The 17,099-nt window shown below is 43.8% G+C and overlaps 2 protein-coding genes across 3 annotated transcripts in view; both read right to left on the reverse strand.

Moving 5' to 3' along the window:
- aars2 (alanyl-tRNA synthetase 2, mitochondrial (putative)) overlaps nt 1-9,705 on the reverse strand; it is a 31,686-nt gene extending 21,981 nt beyond the window's left edge. Inside the window, exons 1-7 of the mRNA XM_017713221.2 lie at nt 9,414-9,705; nt 6,124-6,312; nt 5,224-5,369; nt 4,336-4,527; nt 3,268-3,412; nt 1,088-1,233; nt 143-251 (exon numbers count right to left, since the gene is read on the reverse strand). Coding sequence (XP_017568710.2) covers nt 143-251; nt 1,088-1,233; nt 3,268-3,412; nt 4,336-4,527; nt 5,224-5,369; nt 6,124-6,312; nt 9,414-9,644 — 1,158 coding nt within the window. The 5' untranslated portion in view covers nt 9,645-9,705. The remainder of the gene's footprint in view (nt 1-142; nt 252-1,087; nt 1,234-3,267; nt 3,413-4,335; nt 4,528-5,223; nt 5,370-6,123; nt 6,313-9,413) is intronic.
- Nucleotides 9,706-11,398: 1,693 nt separating this feature from the next.
- rrbp1b (ribosome binding protein 1b) overlaps nt 11,399-17,099 on the reverse strand; it is a 30,623-nt gene continuing 24,922 nt past the window's right edge. For both annotated transcript variants that reach the window (XM_037534524.1, XM_037534523.1), the window contains 3 exons: nt 16,786-16,866; nt 16,558-16,701; nt 11,399-11,892 (listed from right to left, as the gene is read on the reverse strand). In XM_037534524.1, the coding sequence (XP_037390421.1) occupies nt 11,857-11,892; nt 16,558-16,701; nt 16,786-16,866 (261 nt within the window). In that variant the 3' untranslated portion in view covers nt 11,399-11,856. The remainder of the gene's footprint in view (nt 11,893-16,557; nt 16,702-16,785; nt 16,867-17,099) is intronic.

Here is a 17,099-nt window from a genome sequence, read left to right on the forward strand (position 1 = left end):
TTTCTTCATTTTTATGACAGTTCTGACCCATAAATGGAAAGCCAGAATTGATCTGGATGCATTTGCATATAGCCAAGAGCCACCGTGTGGCAACAGTGAACTGGACTGGGTGTGAACTTTGTGGGACTGAGACTCCGCTTACCAGTATGTGGGCCACAGTGGGCACCAGGCTGGCCAACGCACCCTCGGGAGCATGCAACACTTCCGTGGAGAAGCGCACAGCACGGCGGAGTATTCGCCGCAAGACCAGCCTACAAACATAGAAACACACATGTTGCACCACTGAAGTCAGGGGTGATGGATACATCTGGGGAAAAAGTAACAGGGGAGTAACTAAGGGGTGGTCATGGGCGGTCAGAGGTGGCCAGTGCCACCCTCCTGTGAAGTGTGGCCACCCCAGTTGATAAAATGTGAGACAGTGAACCATCACCACAGAAAAGTTCAGTTACTTTGTATGAAAAGTTTCATGGTGAAAATCAAAGCAGTCAGTAAGTGAACGCTGCTCAAAACCCTAAAGTTATTCTTGGTAGTTTTGCTTGGGGTATAAATGGGAATAAAATGAACAATAATGGAACAACAGAACAATTTTTCCATAATGAAATTGTATTTGAAATGTGGTTTACCTGTCAATAATGCTATTATTCATAGAATCATGACCACAGTAATAATTTGCCCAACACACTTGAGTAACTACTAACATGGTAGGTCATTCTCAGCACTGCAGTGGCACTAACATAGTGGTGGTGTGTTAGTGTGTGTTGCGCTGGTGTGAGTGGATCAGACACAGCAGTGCTGCTGGAGTTGTTAAACACTGTGTCCGCTCACTGTCCACTCTATTAGACACTCCTACCTTGTGGGTCCACCTTGTAGAAGTTAAGTCAGTGACAGTAGCTCAGTAACTGCATCAGTTTGTGTTGGTCATCCTCTAGTGCTTCATCAGTGGTCACAGGACGCTGCCCACGGGACACTGCTGGCTGGACATTTTGGTTGGTGGACTACTCTCTGTCTGAGGTGCAGCACTACTGTGTCTGATCCACTCAGACCAGCACTAACAGAAACTAAACAAAAAGTGCTGTGCTGTACTCACTCTGCTCCGGTCATCCCAGGATACACTCCGTCAGCGATACACACAGACAGTGTGCGGACGTGATCCGCCACCACACGGTACGCCATGTCCACTCTGCCTGCATCAGTCTGCTCTGTCCGGCCGCTGTACGCAGGGGCTCTGCTGCACTGCATACACGGACAAAAAGACACATTGCTAATGACCAAAATGTCCTTTAGCCTCTGTTGCGCAACGTTGCCTCAAGGCAACAAAGTCGTTTTCCTCACTTTACAATAACAGTATATATATTTAAAGATCACATGGTTAACAATACTTGGCAGTTTGAGTAAGTCAGTAAAAAGCATGTACTTGGTCGCAGCATCTCTTGCTGAGCACATTTAATCCTCTTTTTTACCTTCAGTATCAATTTTTGTTACGAGAATTTGCAGAAATAGGTTTGTTGCCTAGAAGCAACACTGTGTGACAATGGAATGGATTTAACAAGTCACAAGGCAGGTCTCACCACTTCAGGGAACAAGACTCTTGTGTAATTTCTTCCCATAGTCTCACAATGTTGCTTCAAGGCAACATACTCCAAACAGACTCCTGCACATATATGTGTGTATGTATGTATATATACATGTTTTTGAATGTAATAATCAGGATTGATTACTCAAGTCAATTACATACAATTTAATAATTAAGGACCATTTTATGCAAGAAGTTTTTAAAGTAGAGGGTTCATTATATCAAAGACTCCAATCTGAAGTGTAGTCGATCAGCCAAGACACGTTTGGTTCGGTGTGTGAAGTTTGCTTCTTTAGTTTTGGAGCGCACCTAAAACAAACAACACGTTGTTAAAGCCCCTGTCTATTGGGATTTTCCTAGTTTCTGTGAAGTTTTTACTATGAACTGGCAGAGAAGGAATGATGTCAGCACAGGTGACGTCAGATCTGCCAAAGCACCAGAGTTTGCTGTATGTATATACGTCAGCTACTTGGGTTCCTCCTCATACTAAGTGACTGATCTCCTGCTGCTCCTGCCGAGTCCCAGCCAAAACTCCCTGCTGGTAGATTATTTAAGCTTTTCTACATATGTTAACAGTTCTTGATATGAAGGAATATCTAGCACCATATCAAGTTAGGAAATCTAGGACAATCAGCTGTCATATACACACACACACACACACACACACACACACACACACACACACACACTGCTGAAACACTAATCAAAATAGTCAAGCTAGTTGGCCAGACAGCTAAGATTAGCTACAGTTACTGATGTAAAAATAGTCAAACAAAAATAAAGAACGATAAACTTGAAATTGAGAATATTGGGACAGCACTTCGAGCTGTTTATCAGAGCATTACCGCTGTGCAGTTTCAGTTTCCCAAACCTCTTAGCAAACCGCACTAATGTTATTCCTCCTAAGAAAGACACACATTCAGCTTTCGCCTCATTATTCGGCAACTATTCGACGCAGTTAGAAAGTCATAAATCAAAGCCCCGTTTACAATGTATATAAATGTAACGTCATTACGCTGGTTATAGTGAACTATCCTGCCCTTTTGCAGCTGAACTTCTCCTCTGCTGCCACTGCAGACGGGCAGGGTCGCCTACAGAGCAGCGCTAGTAGCTGTTAATGAAGTAATGCTCTTTTTATTTGAGGGTCCCATTTTGTAGGGGAAGATTTCAACCACTACCCCTTGTAACTCAGTTAGAGGGGGGGCAAGGTGACAATGGGTTGGGGTTAAAATAAGGCCTTAAACTAGTTCAGATGTTTCTTATCTGGAGTTAATGATAAGATTATGAACTTAATACCTGCTGTTCTGTAATAGCTTCCGTCCTAAATTCAGTCCTGACTGATGTCGTCATGGTGACTAAACAGATAAGATTTCAGAGGGAATACGTTTCTGTAATACAGCCTGTTTAAAACATTGCTGGAGAAACTGCACGTTTGACTGAACTGCAGCCACTGCAGACTGTTCACAACAACGTTGCAGTGCATGTTTCATATCATGGTTCACCAAATTACAGGATAAAACATATACACACATATCTAGTAGCTACTAGAAAAGCCAACTTAGGACAGCAAACATGCCTCAGCTGATGGATGACCTGCTGGGGTAAAGGGAACCACTGCCAAAACTTCTTTTTTAATTTCACTGCTGCTTTAAAAAGGCAAAAAAGAGAGGTGTGCGGGTGAACCCTCGAGTAACCTGGTGGATAGCAGACAGTAGTGGGGTGAACAGGTCAGTGTCATAGTTGGAGCGTTTGCCCTGCAGCACGGTAAGCAGCCTCTCCAGCCCCATCCCCGTATCCACACTGCACTGGGGCAGCGCACGCAGCCCTCCATCGCCCTCTCTGCAACCACACACATAAACATAGTTACTAAGACTCCGCCCCATTTAGTTGCAGTTCCACTCAGCTCCATGTGGATCATGTAGAAGCTGATCCTTCACAGAGAAAATAAATGGACACAGTTTAATAGATTCTGGTGCATCAAATGCAGTTCTTGCCAAAAGCAAACTGAAATACTCTGTTTATATATGTGTGTGTGTGTGTGTATGTATTTGAGAATATTGGCCAATGTTGAGTTAATTTTTCACCTAGACACTTCTATAGCACTTACAGTTGTCTGGGGCAGATCTAGCAGGGCAGAAATTTAGTAAACTGACTTGTGGCAAGTCCCTGAGCTCTTCAATACAAGCAATTCTATTGGCCATATACTGTATATGACAGCAGTATAGACCGAACACAAAACACAATCATGTTTAAAGAAACAAGAGCGTGTAAAATGTACCCAAGCCTCACAATTTGCATACGAACTACACATAACGTTTTTTTATGACAAGAAGTAATGAAAAAGAAGAGGTAATAAATAGAAACCAAAACTGCGAAGAATAAAGGGCAGCTTCATACACAGTGCTACATTATGTACACTCTTCGCTGGATGCTTGTGCTGCTAATTTCAGCTTGAGAAATATGAAAGTTACTAACTGCCAATCATATCTGTCAATAAAACACTGTTTAACTAAAACTAGCAAAGTTTTTACAGTAAATTCTAAAATATAAACCTAAAATTAGCATCGGATATCTGTCATTTTATTTTAAGCTACTATAAATGTATAATTATATATTATTGTACTTATTACGAGTAATACAGAATAAAATGTGTAAAATAGCATCTAGACTGTAATATTTCAATAAAAGTGGCAAAAAGAGTTTAAATAAATGAATATGTAAATAACACATTTAAACAGTTGTGTGCGCGCAGTGCTATTTGCCTGTTGTACTGCATGAACACCAAGTTCCAGATTTCCACCACATCCGGACTGTCTGCGTTGACGAGCGCGGCAGCATTTCGGGTGCCCACGTGGTCATAGTGAATCTCGGTGCAGGGGCCACATGGTCCCGTCTCGCCCATCTCCCAGAAGTTATCCTTCATTCCAAATGGGAGCACGTGATCTGGACGCAGTCTGAGGGTCAGAAAAGAACAGGTCATGTTGTAAATGCATTGCTGAATATTAAGTGGGCCTGGTTGAAAAGTCAATGACAATAATTACTGTAAACATTTTTTGAGCAAAGGCTTGAGCTGTGAACAGTTCGGGAGCTATGGGTGACGATGTGCATCTCTTATTTGCTAGACAGGGGGAGAAGAAGTCTAGCCAGTCACTAACAGCAACACAACCCTACATACACTCACACTTAGCAGAGTCAGCTAGCTTTTAAATATTTCAGGTTTTATATATCTCATGTCCGTCATAACAAACCTGCCCCAAAAGTTAACTGCGGCAATTTGGAACAACACTATCGGACCAATCCACAATGTAAAGTGTGGCACAAATATATCGCTGTTGTCAGAAGAAAATCCCCATTTTTATCGTTTTTCAGTTTTTGACATAGTTTGAAAATACATGTTGTCTATTACATTGTGTGGAAATCGCATGACGAATGGACCAAAAGAAACGGCCCAAAACAACTTGGAAAAAATTCTGGTTCCATTGACTTACATTAAAAGTAAAGTAGCTTTTTTCCTTCTCCTGTAAAGTTACTATTTCGGAGACGAGGTTTTCTTCTGACAACAGCGATATATTAAAATAGCTACAGACACAGTATTTTTTTTTTTTGCTGTGCTTTAGGAAATGGAGGCCTGTACGCCGTAGTGGCCTTACCCCAGACTGAGCCAGATGTGCCGCGTCTCCTCGTCTGCGGGCAGGCCGCTCGCTGCGTCTCCGGAGAAATATGAGACGTACAGGCGCTCCGCGGGAATTTCGTACACTTCCGTTAACAGATGCCAGGCCATCGCGCAAGCTTCTACCTACAACACATCCGTGTATTTTTCCAAATCAAGAGGTTCATTTGGGTTCACTGCAGTGTCTCCCATCATTCTTCACTGTCATTTCTTCAATATCATGGCATTTAATATAAAACAGCAGAGCAGCAGCACTTTTACATGAGATGGTATACTTGATTTGGTATATTTAGCCCCCTTTCATCCTGCTCTGCAATGGTCAGGACCCCCACAGGACCACCACTAAGCAGGAATTATTTGGCTGGTGGATCAGATTCAGATTCAGATTCCTTTATTGATCCAAGGGGGAAATTGCAGAAAGGGGGAAATTGGATCATTCTCAGCACTGCCGTGTGGGTGTTGTGTTAGTGTGTGTGTTGTGCTGGTGCGAGTGGATCAGATACAGCAGTGCTGCTGGAGTTTTTAAACACTGTGTCCACTCACTGTCCACTCTATTAGACACTCCTACCTTGTCAGTCCACCTTGTAGATGTAAAGTCAGAGACAGTAGCTCATCTGCTGCTGTGTTTGTGTTGGTCATCCTCCAGTCTGGACTAGTCTCGGTCCAGCAGTGACATTGAGGTGTTTCAAAACTCCAGCGGCATCACTGTGTCTGATCCACTCAGACCAGTGCAACACACACTAATCCACCACCATATCAGTCTCACTGCAGTGCTGAGAATGATGCACCACCCAAATAGCACCTGCTCTGTGAGGGTCCACGGGGGTCCTGATATATATGGGTCGTTTAAAACATACGTAAGTAAACGAGGCTGGCGCACCTTGAAGTAGTCGCCGAAGGACCAGTTGCCGAGCATCTCGAAGAAGGTGTGGTGGTAAACGTCTCTGCCCACGTCATCCAGGTCATTGTGTTTACCTCCAGCACGCACGCATTTCTGACTGTTCACCACCCGCTGGTAGGATGCCATCTCACTGCGGGGGTCAGCACAGCCCAGCAAGATGGGCTTAAACTGCAAGGACAGTTGTGGGCATGATCACACTTAGTGTTGATGCGATCGTAGTAATCTAGCTCTCTGGGTCAGTTCTGGTCACTTGCCATCTAACCTGACTATCTTCATCAAGAAGAGCCCACCCTAGGAATAAAGAAAGAAAAAACGTATGGACCCTGATTTCTTTACAGTGGCGTTGATGGGAACCAGGAGTCACAATGTCTACAACATAAACATAACCATAAATATTTCGACTTCTCAAAACTATCATAAACAATGTCTCTGACATCAGGCGTCATAAGTTTCTATGATGTACTTTGTTGTCAAAACAACAGGCGCTGACCCAGCACTTTTCAAAGCTCTGGGGCCAGGCTCCACCCTGGGCTTAGGCTGCTTAAGTTGGCTTATTTCAGTAAGGGGGTGGGACGTTTCCCAAAAAGGGATACAAGCATAGGCTTGTGTTCAGGGAGAGGGACTCTCACAGCTCACTAATCTGGTATATATTCTAACTGCAATGCACAAACTGATGCATCTGAAATAAATGTAAAAACCCAGCAATTCATTATCAATTTCATTATGAATTACTATGCTGGTAAAAAGGAGCGGGAGATTGACAGGTGCTGGGTCAGCAGTGATGCGGGCTCTTTACCGGTCTGTTGTGGTAAAGAAAGAGCTGAGCCATAAGGCAAGGCTCTCGATTTACTGGTCAATCTACGTTCCCACCCTCACCTATGGTCATGAGCTTTGGGAAATGACCGAAAGAACGAGATCGCGAATACAAGCGGCCGAAATGAGTTTCCTCTGCAGGGTGTCTGGACTCTCCATTAGAGTCAGGGTGAGAAGTTCAGTCATCGGGGAGGGACTCGGAGTAGAGCCGCTGCTTCTTCACGTCGAGAGGAGTCAGCTGAGGTGGTTCGGGCATCTGGTTAGGATGCCTCCTGGACACCTCCCTCAGGAGGTGTCACAGGCGAGTCCACCTGGGAGGAGACCCCGGGGAAGACCCAGGACACACTGGCGTGACTATATTGCCCAGCTGGCCTGGGAGCGCCTCGGAATCCCCACCGGAGAGCTAGTGGAAGTGGCTGGGGAAAGGGAGGTCATTGCTTAGAATGCTGCCCCCACGACCCGCACCCCGGAGAAGCGGAAGATAACGCATGGATGGATGGATGGATGGATGGAATTACTATGCCGTTATTTTCAGATAGTAAGTAGTTATTCTGAGAATGTCTTTCATTTGAGATACTAAGATTTTAGATCTTTTTAATTTTAGCATTTTAGATGCTTTTCTAAAATTGAGATATTAAGTCATTATTTAGAGAGACTAAGTTAACGTGAGATCATTTCTGATTATTTAGAGAGACCAGCATTATTCTGAGATAGTAAGTCAGTATTCAGAGACTCTATGACATCAAGATAGTTTCTTGTTATTTAGAAATATAAATTTTAGACAAGTCATTATTTTGAGATGCTAAGTCATTATTTTCAGATACTACAAAACTATTTTGAGATATCAAGTCATTACTGTGAGCTAATGTCTCATTAATTTGAGATACGGTCTCAATTTTAATTCCATTTCTACTTATAAGGAGACGTTTTCTAAAAAACAATGAGACAGTATCTCAAAAAAATGACTTGGTATAACAAAATAATAACACATATTTCAATATAAAATAATTAGGTGCTGGATTCTTTATAAGTGGTCCTAAAGTCTGGACTATTCTCGGTCCAGCAGACACTGAGGTGTTTCAAAAGAATGGACCAAACTAAATGCTTAATTTGCTAGGTGGTTGCTATGGTGTCCCAGATGGTTGCTAGAGTGTTGCTATAGTATCCCAGATGACTGTCAGGACATTGCTGGGTGGTGGCAATGTATCCCACATAGTTGCTAGAGCACTGCTAGTTGCTTGCTGTGGTATTTCTGGTGGTTGCTAACGTGTTGCTGGGCAGTTGCTATGGTATCCCACATGGTTACTAGAGAGTTGCTAATTTACTGCAGTTGTGCTTGGTGTAGTGTAGCGGGTAACACCTCTGCCTTCTACGCTGTAGACTGGGGTTCAATCCCCACCTGCGCAAACACCCTACACTATACCAATAAGAGTCATATGGCAAGACTCCCAACACTACCTTCGCCTACCTGTGTAAAACAATCAAATTGTAAGTTGCTCTGGATAAGAGCGTCAGCCAAATGCCATAAAAGTAAATGTTATTGCTGTGGTATTTCTGGTGGTTGCTAATGTGTTGCTAGGCAATTTCTTTGGTATCCCACATGGTTACTAGAGTTGCTAATTTACTGCAGTTGTGCTTGGTGTAGTGTAGCGGGTAACACCTCTGCCTTCTACACTGTAGACTGGGGTTCAATCCCCACCTGGGCAAACACCGTACACTATACCAATAAGAGTCATATGGCAAGACTCCCAACACTACCTTCGCCTACCTGTGTAAAACAATCAAATTGTAAGTTGCTCTGGATAAGAGCGTCAGCCAAATGCCATAAAAGTAAATGTTATTGCTGTGGTATTTTTGGTGGTTGCTAACGTGTTACTAGGCAATTGCTTTGGTATCCCAGGCGGCTGCTGGGGTGTTGCTAAAGTGTCCCAAATTGTTGCAAAGGTGTTGCTAGGTGGCTTCTATGGTACATCAGGTACATCAGCTTAAGTGGTGCTAGGTTGTTGCAAGCACAGCCCAGGTGGTCGCCTGGGTGTTACTAAGTTGTTGCTATGGTATCCCAGGTGGTTTCTAAGTTGGTGCAAGGAAGTTGCTATGGTATCCTAGGTGGTTGCTAGGTGATTACAAGTGGTTGCTAGAATATCCCACGTGGGTTAACCAGATGTTGCTAATGGACCTGTATCATTGCGATATCAGCTGGATGCACAAACCTTTGCTCTACACAGCGGTTGCTCTGGTATCCCAGGTGGTTGCTAGGGTGTTGCTACGACACTTCGCGTAGTTAACAGGGTCTTTCTAAGAAGATAAACCAGACACCACGGATAATGGTGTGATCTTCAGACTACAATATGGATGTAAACACTGCGTCGACACTACAAACAGCTGGACTCCTTAAAAACAACACGGTTGACACTAACTGACTCGTTCAGGAGTCGATACGGGGTGTCGGCTCGTACCTGGTTCATCCCAGCGTTCACAAACAGCAGGCTGGGGTCTCCGCGCGGCCGCACGGGTGCGGACGGCACCGCCCGGTGTCGGTGCTGCTCCGTGAAGAACTCGATAAACGTCCGTCGCACCTTCTGCGATGTGTACTGACCGCGAGCGCGCGACAAAGCGGAGCAGCGCCGCGAGCTCGCGGACACAGGCAGGCGCGCGCAGCCCCGCAGTGCTCGCACGCACGCTGCCATGTTTGCCGGTGACCTCGACGACGGCGAGAAACGACCAATGACGGCTGAGGACGGAGAGAAGAGCCAATCAGCGCCGGGGACGGCTGCATGTCAAACAGCTCAAGATCCCCTAAATAGTGCACTAGACAAGTCTCGAAAGGCGTGGCTTCTGCACCCAAATAGTGCACACCTGCGTAGTGCCCTACATAGGGAGCAGATACATTTGAGACACAACCGGAAACCAGCCATGACGTGGCGTGAAGCGACTCCGACGACAGCAGATCTATTTTTCTTTAAATAAAAGTTATTAAATTTATATCAGTCACTTCGAAACAAAATGAATTAGTTCAAGAACACTGTATTTGTGACACTATCTTGTTCCAGCGTGTTTAAAATGTGATTTTGTTTATTTACTTTAAAGGTTTTTTTCTGTATGCTAGATAATACATTAAACTTTATGAATTTATGACTTAAATATGTAGATACATGTCTCTTATTAGTTTACATGCACTCTCCTGCTGTGTCTGATCCACTCAGACCAGCGCAACATACACTAACACATCACCACCACGTCAGTGTTACTGCAGTGCTGAGAATGATCCACCACCCAAATAGTACCTGCTCTGTGAGGGTCCATGAGGGTCCTGACCACTGAAGAACAGGGTAAAAGAGTATCAGAGAAACAGATGGACTACAGTCTGTAACTGTAGAACTACAAAGACCAGCTATACAGTAAGTGGAGCTGATAAAGTGGACAATGAGCACAGAAACAGGAAGGTGGTCAGAATGTTAGGCCTGGTTGGTGTAGAGAGGCATATATTAGACAATGAAGCGGTCAGTCTGAATCAGCAAATAAACTTTCTATTTACCTCAAGAAGTCATACTCAAAAAAAAAAAAAAAAAAAGTGGACATGGCTTGGATGTTTCAACAGGAAATTACAGTTCACATTTTCACAACCATGTTGTGAAAAATGGTGAAATATCAGACTTTTGCTTCCTCCGGAAACATGACTGCTTTATTTTTAGGGCTGTTGGGACTTCTTTTGAAATGAATCATGACTCATAATTCTTCTAAACGAACCCAGACAGGGCTTGTCGTTTTTGTTGCTATCAATGCGCAACACATTTAGGATTATGCAAGTGTGACTCCTTCAATGCTAAAATACAGGGTACTTAACAGTCTGATATACACCATATGGTCAAAAGTATACGGACACCCCTCTTAAGGACTGAGTGCTGGCTTTAACTATATCCATTGCTGGTGGACACTAGAACACTACCTACCAGAATGCACAGTGCCAACAGTAAAGTTTGGTTGAGGGAGGATAATGAGTTGGGGCGTTTTTTCAGGGTTTGTGCCCGGCAAGTTCTTTTACTGTTCACTGGAGGAATTCCCGTGGCCTGTAGAGCACCAACCTCACTGAACACCTTTAGGATGAACTAGAACATTATTGTACTGACACAAACTCCCATAAACACACTCCAAAATATTGAGGAAACTCTTCCCATGAGAGTGGAGACTTTTAGGTACAAAAATGGGGCCGACTACATATTGATGCCTATGACTTTGGAATAAGCGCTTATATAGGCATGACGGCCAGGCGTCCACTTACTATAGGCCAAATAGTGTAGTATGTCTGCTGAGAAGGCAGATCTGAAAGAGAAAGAAGCCAACGCAGCTCCTCAAGAACCACAAGTATACAGACGGAGGCCTATAATGTTCGTCAGAGAATGTCGACCACAGCACCTAAATAAAGAAATGAAAGCGACAGACAATCCCTTAAATGTTTTTATTTCATTTTAAGTCACATTTGGTCAGCAGCCAACTACAAATAAGTGGAAGGCCTGCAAGGAGTCACCTTAACGTGAAATGTTCCTTCTCTTTTTGCGTCCACGTTAAGAATAGTCCTTGCAAAACAAAAATAAATGATTGCACACCGGCGCTCGTCTTACTGCACGAGCGCTTTGCCCCCTTTTTTTTTTATTTTTAATAACACTGAGCGCTGAAAGTTGTAGGAATGTGAAGAGTTTTGAACGTAGACATAATCATCTTAGACATAATCCATTGCTGTAGCTCCCTTCCCTTTGGACCCTATTTATGACACTCCCCTCTCCCTTTCGATTCCTCCTCAGTCATGCAGTTTCCACTACAGTACTTCAGAGATTGAGGACAAGAACATAAGAATTAAGGCGTTTTTGGTAGTTTTGATTCGTCCTCTGTCTTGCTGTGAGGTCACACGGAGGTTCCTTCTTTCAGCTCTTCTCCCTCCTGTAGAGGAAGGAAAAAAGAAAAGAAAAAAAGGTCAACATCCCGTTTCACACTGAATTTTTATATATATATATATATATATATATATATATATATATATATATATATATATATATATATATATATATATATATATATATATATATATACACACACACACACATATACATACACACACACACACACACACACACACACACACACCTCAAAAAAATAAAGGGAACACTTAAACAACACAATATAACTCCAAGTAAATCAAACTTCTGTGAAATCAAACTGTCCACTTAGGAAGCAACACTGACCATCAATTTCACAGCTGTTGTGCAAATGGAACAGACAACAGGTGGAAATTACTGGCAATTAGCAAGACACACTCAGTAAAGGAGTGGTTCTGCAGGTGGGACCACAGACCACTTCTCAGTACCTTTCTGCTTTCTGGCTGATGTTTTGGTCACTTTTGAATGTTGGTGGTGTTTTCACACTCGTGGTAGCAGGAGACGGACTCTACAACCCACACAAGTGGCTCAGGTAGTGCAGCTCATCCAGGATGGCACATCAATGCGAGCTGTGGCAAGAAGGTTTGCTGTGTCTGTCAGCGTAGTGTCCAGAGGCTGGAGGCCCTACCAGGAGACAGGCCAGTACACCAGGAGACGTGGAGGAGGCCGTAGGAGGGCAACAACCCAGCAGCAGGACCGCTACCTCCGCCTTTGTGCAAGGAGGAACAGGAGGAGCTGCCAGAGCCCTGCAAAATGATGTCCAGCAGGCCACAAATGTGCATGTGTCTGCACAAACGGTTAGAAACCGACTCCATGAGGATGGTATGAGGGCCCGACGTCCACAGATGGGGGTTGTGCTCACAGCCCAACACTGTGCAGGACGCTTGGCATTTGCCAAAGAACACCAGGATTGGCAAATTCACCACTGGTGCCCTGTGCTCTTCACAGACGAAAGCAGGTTCACACTGTGCACATGTGACAGACGTGACAGAGTCTGGAGACGCCGTGGAGAGCGATCTGCTGCCTGCAACATCCTTCAGCATGACCGGTTTGGCAGTGGGTCAGTAATGGTGTGAGGTGGCATTTCTTTGGAGGGCTGCACAGCCCTCCATGTGCTCGTCAGAGGTAGCCTGACTGCCATTAGGCACAGAGATGAGATCCTCAGACCCCTTGTGAGACCATATGCTGGTGCGGTTGGCCCTGGGTTCCTCCTAATGCAGGACAATGCTAGACCTCATGTGGCTGGAGTGTGTCAGCAGTTCCTGCAAGATGAAGGCATTGAAGCTATGGATTGGCCCGCCCGTTCCCCAGACCTGAATCAGATTGAGCACATCTGGGACATCATGTCTCGCTCCATCCACCAACGCCACGTTGCACCTCAGACTTGTCAGGAGTTGGCGGATGTTGTAGTCCAAGTCTGGGAGGAGATCCCTCAGGAGACCATCCGCCACCTCATCAGGAGCATGCCCAGGTGTTGTAGGGAGGTCATACAGGCACGTGGAGGCCACACACAATACTGAGCCTCATTTTGACTTGTTTTAAGGACATCACATCAAAGTTGGATCAAAGTTGTTTTTCCACTTTCATTTTGTGTGTGACTCCAAATCCAGGCCTCCATTGGTTAATAAATTTGATTTCCATTGATGATTGTGTGATTTTGTTGTCAGCACATTCAAATTTGTATAGAACAAAGTATTCAATGAGAATATTTCACTCATTCAGATCTAGGATGTGTTATTTGAGTGTTCCCTTTATTTTTTTGAGCTGTGTGTGTGTGTGTGTGTGTGTGTGTGTGTGTGTGTGTGTGTGTGTGTGTGTGTGTGTGTGTATATATATATATATATATATATATATATATATATATATATATATATATATATATATATATATATATATATATATATACATACACTAAAAGCTTATTTTGCATTTTTTTTTGTCCAGCATGGTGGGGGTTTCTAATAAAGTGACTATTGAGTGTAGTGTAGTGTAGTGTGTGTATATATAATGTAAAGTAAAGAATGGTTTTATACACACACGTATTGTATTTATTTTTTTATATATATATATATATATATATACACACACACACACACACACACATATACATATATACACATATACATATATAAAAAAAATACACATATATACACACACACACACACACACACACACACACACACACACACACACACACACACCTCTCTATAGGTCTTTTAGTTTTCAAAAAAAAAAAAAAAAAAAAAAGTAGTTGTGGTGAAAATAATGCTTAAGTGAGGACCAGCAAAACCTCCTACATGTGAGCAAAAATTTCATATAGCCCTATCATAGCAAGGACATGGGAACCTCAAAAGTATAACAATGCAACCACAAACCTACCTATCTATCTACCCATCTACCCATCTATCTATCTACCTACCTACCTCTCACACTCCTGTATTAAAGCAATACTTCAGCCAACAGACTGAATGTCCTTTGCATATCATGTCAATTAGCCAAGGCATGTCTGAAGGTCTCATTTTTAGCTTTACACTAGAGCTACAAGGCTATTGCAGCTAACAGCTAACAAGTACCCCAAATAGTACCCCAGCTAATAAGTACCCCACCAGTTAGCGCCGTGTAAGCAGCAGGCCCAAAATCACCAAAAACTTGCCTCAGAACTTGAGTGATCATCATGCTTACTTATGTGGTTTGAGAAGCCACAGCACCTACTGAGGTGGGGTATAAGCTTCCGTTACTCATTCAGCACAAAACTAAAGAAGCAAACTTCAGAGATTACTTCACAACATGAGGGAGAACTTAACACACAGAGTCAAAACCTTGCCTCAATTCCATCTAGAAACGCAGATACATCCAGCATTTCCCTGCTCACTGCCCAGCGCAGCCTGCCCCTCACACAGGCCTACACAAACAGCTCTTGGAATAAGGAGCTCACTGTGTGCTGTTAAATATAGCAGCAAACTACTGCTTGACAGAGTACACAGCACCACAGAACCATCCCTGCACACACAGCTTCTGCCTGACGTGTGGGTTTGCAGAAGGCATACAGCTTTAAGTAAAGTAGAGTAATGCCGCAATAGTTCAGTGTGCAGATCAGATAAGGGCTTTAATCTGGGCCATCTTTGAGCGGCTTGTGGTAACAGCAGCTACACTTCAGTGCTATAGTGGGTTTTAACTTAGGATGGTAGCCAAATATAGTAAATACTGAAATCCTGACAATAACGACTATATTCAGTGCAATCTTTGTTTTACCATAGAATAGTGTGTGGTCAGCATGTGGTTATGTCTGAGAACGCTGTGTGCATTTTGGCTGCTGTTTAACATTCATGATAGTTTTACTTTTATTTTTCCACTGTTGACTGAAAAACGACCAAAAGACAGCAACATAGTGGAGGACTTTGGGTCGCTGGCTGGGTGGCTTTCAGCCATGGTGGCTATGTTTTACTTGGCAGCAAGCCAAGTCTCTTTACACTGCCGTGGAGAAATTTAAATGGGCTGCTGGCCAAGCGTCTTGACACTGCCAGGGGGAGTCTGACTAGTCTGCTGGCCTCCGGTCTCGGGGAAGCAGTCTGACTGGGCTGCTGGCTGAGAGCATTTACACTGCTGAGGGGGAGCTTGGCTGGGCCACTGGCTGAGAGTCTTTACGTCACAGAGGAGGAGGCAGATTGGGCAGCTGGCCAAAAGGTCTTTACAGGGTGGGCAACACGTGGCTCTTCTACTGCCCTGTTGTGGCTCCACAGCAGCATTAGACCAGTGAAAAATAAAACAATCCTTCGCAGTAAAATAAAGCTCCGCTGATCATTCAATACAGTTTAACAATAAATGGCCCTTTAACCCTGAAGGTTGAGACACAGACTGCTGGTCATCATAGCAACACGGACAACAATCTCACAAGCTAGCGGCTAACAAAACGTCAGAGAAAATGATAGTTTGGAGACGAAAGGACTTCCTGCCAGAGATGTGAGAAAAGTGGCTATAGCTGAGCTGAAGTTTAAAGCAGAGCAAAGGGACGTTTGACTAGGCCACAACATTTTTACATTACAATGAAATTTGACTGGCCTGCAGGCTGAGTGGTTTATTTACACGGTTTGGGTCAGTTTAACTAGCTGCTCGCTGACCGTCATGATGTTGCGGCACTGGAAACCGGGCTGTTTACTCTACTTCAACAAACCTGATGCAGCTAATGAACTAATTAACAAGCCCTTCCTGAGGTGAACTAGGTTTGTTACTGCAGGTAATATACAGGGCAGTGGTAGGAAATAACCACGGCCAGGACTGAGAACCACAAGTCCAAAAGTTCGGAATCACCCATCATAACTCTGCTCATTATGTAAAACATTTTGTGTAACGTGGACTTAAATATTGTAAACTAAACACTAAAATGCCAAATTTTCAAAGTATTTTGGGAGCAGAAAGTTGATAAACTATAAATACACTGCAGGCGTCGATTTATAGTCCCGTCTAAAGATCTGATCAGCACTTTTGAAGCATGAGGCACCGTAGATATAAATTCATAACTTCTTACTGAACGCTATGCGGCTTCTTCATTTCAAAATCATCTACATCTCAAAGAGAATGAGCACTGATGGTGCTGCTTTACTGTACCAACAGGAAGGCCACAGAAGCAGCAGAGTGGTCTGGTAGAATGGTGTGGAAGACCATACTTCACCTTGTCCTGTAGTTTTTCCTGCAGGTTCTTCACTGCTTCCCTCTCCTTGATCAGGTCTTCCTGGGTGTTCCTCAGCAGCTGCTGGAGCTTAACGGCTGCCTCGTTGAGATCCTGCGTCAGCTTCACCTCCTTCTCCAGCCTCTCCTGAATAACAGACGCACACAGTGAGACTGCCACTCCGCAGGTTAATGTGGGAAAGTATGGTGACGGTAGTTGTGTAGTAGAAACCTTTAGTTCTGTGGAGGATCCCTCTCCTGCTGCCTTCAGCTCCTCCAACTGAACCTCCAGATCCCTGATACACTTCTGCGCCTGAAGGGAGAACAAACCCACAGTTATGTATTACTAAACCTATAAGTAATGAACAGGCTCATTTGTTTGTGTGCGCATTCAACTCAATTGTAGTCTGAAAATCTGAACAGAGTAAATGAAACATCCAAAGCAACCTACAGTGTCAATCCTACATACGGATGAATGAAAATTCAGATAGGCATTAAGTGATGATACATTAACATAAAGAACCTTAAAAGGGGTGGATGGTTGTT

Source organism: Pygocentrus nattereri, chromosome 25 (genome assembly GCF_015220715.1).
Source record: "Pygocentrus nattereri isolate fPygNat1 chromosome 25, fPygNat1.pri, whole genome shotgun sequence".
Taxonomy (NCBI): domain Eukaryota; kingdom Metazoa; phylum Chordata; class Actinopteri; order Characiformes; family Serrasalmidae; genus Pygocentrus; species Pygocentrus nattereri.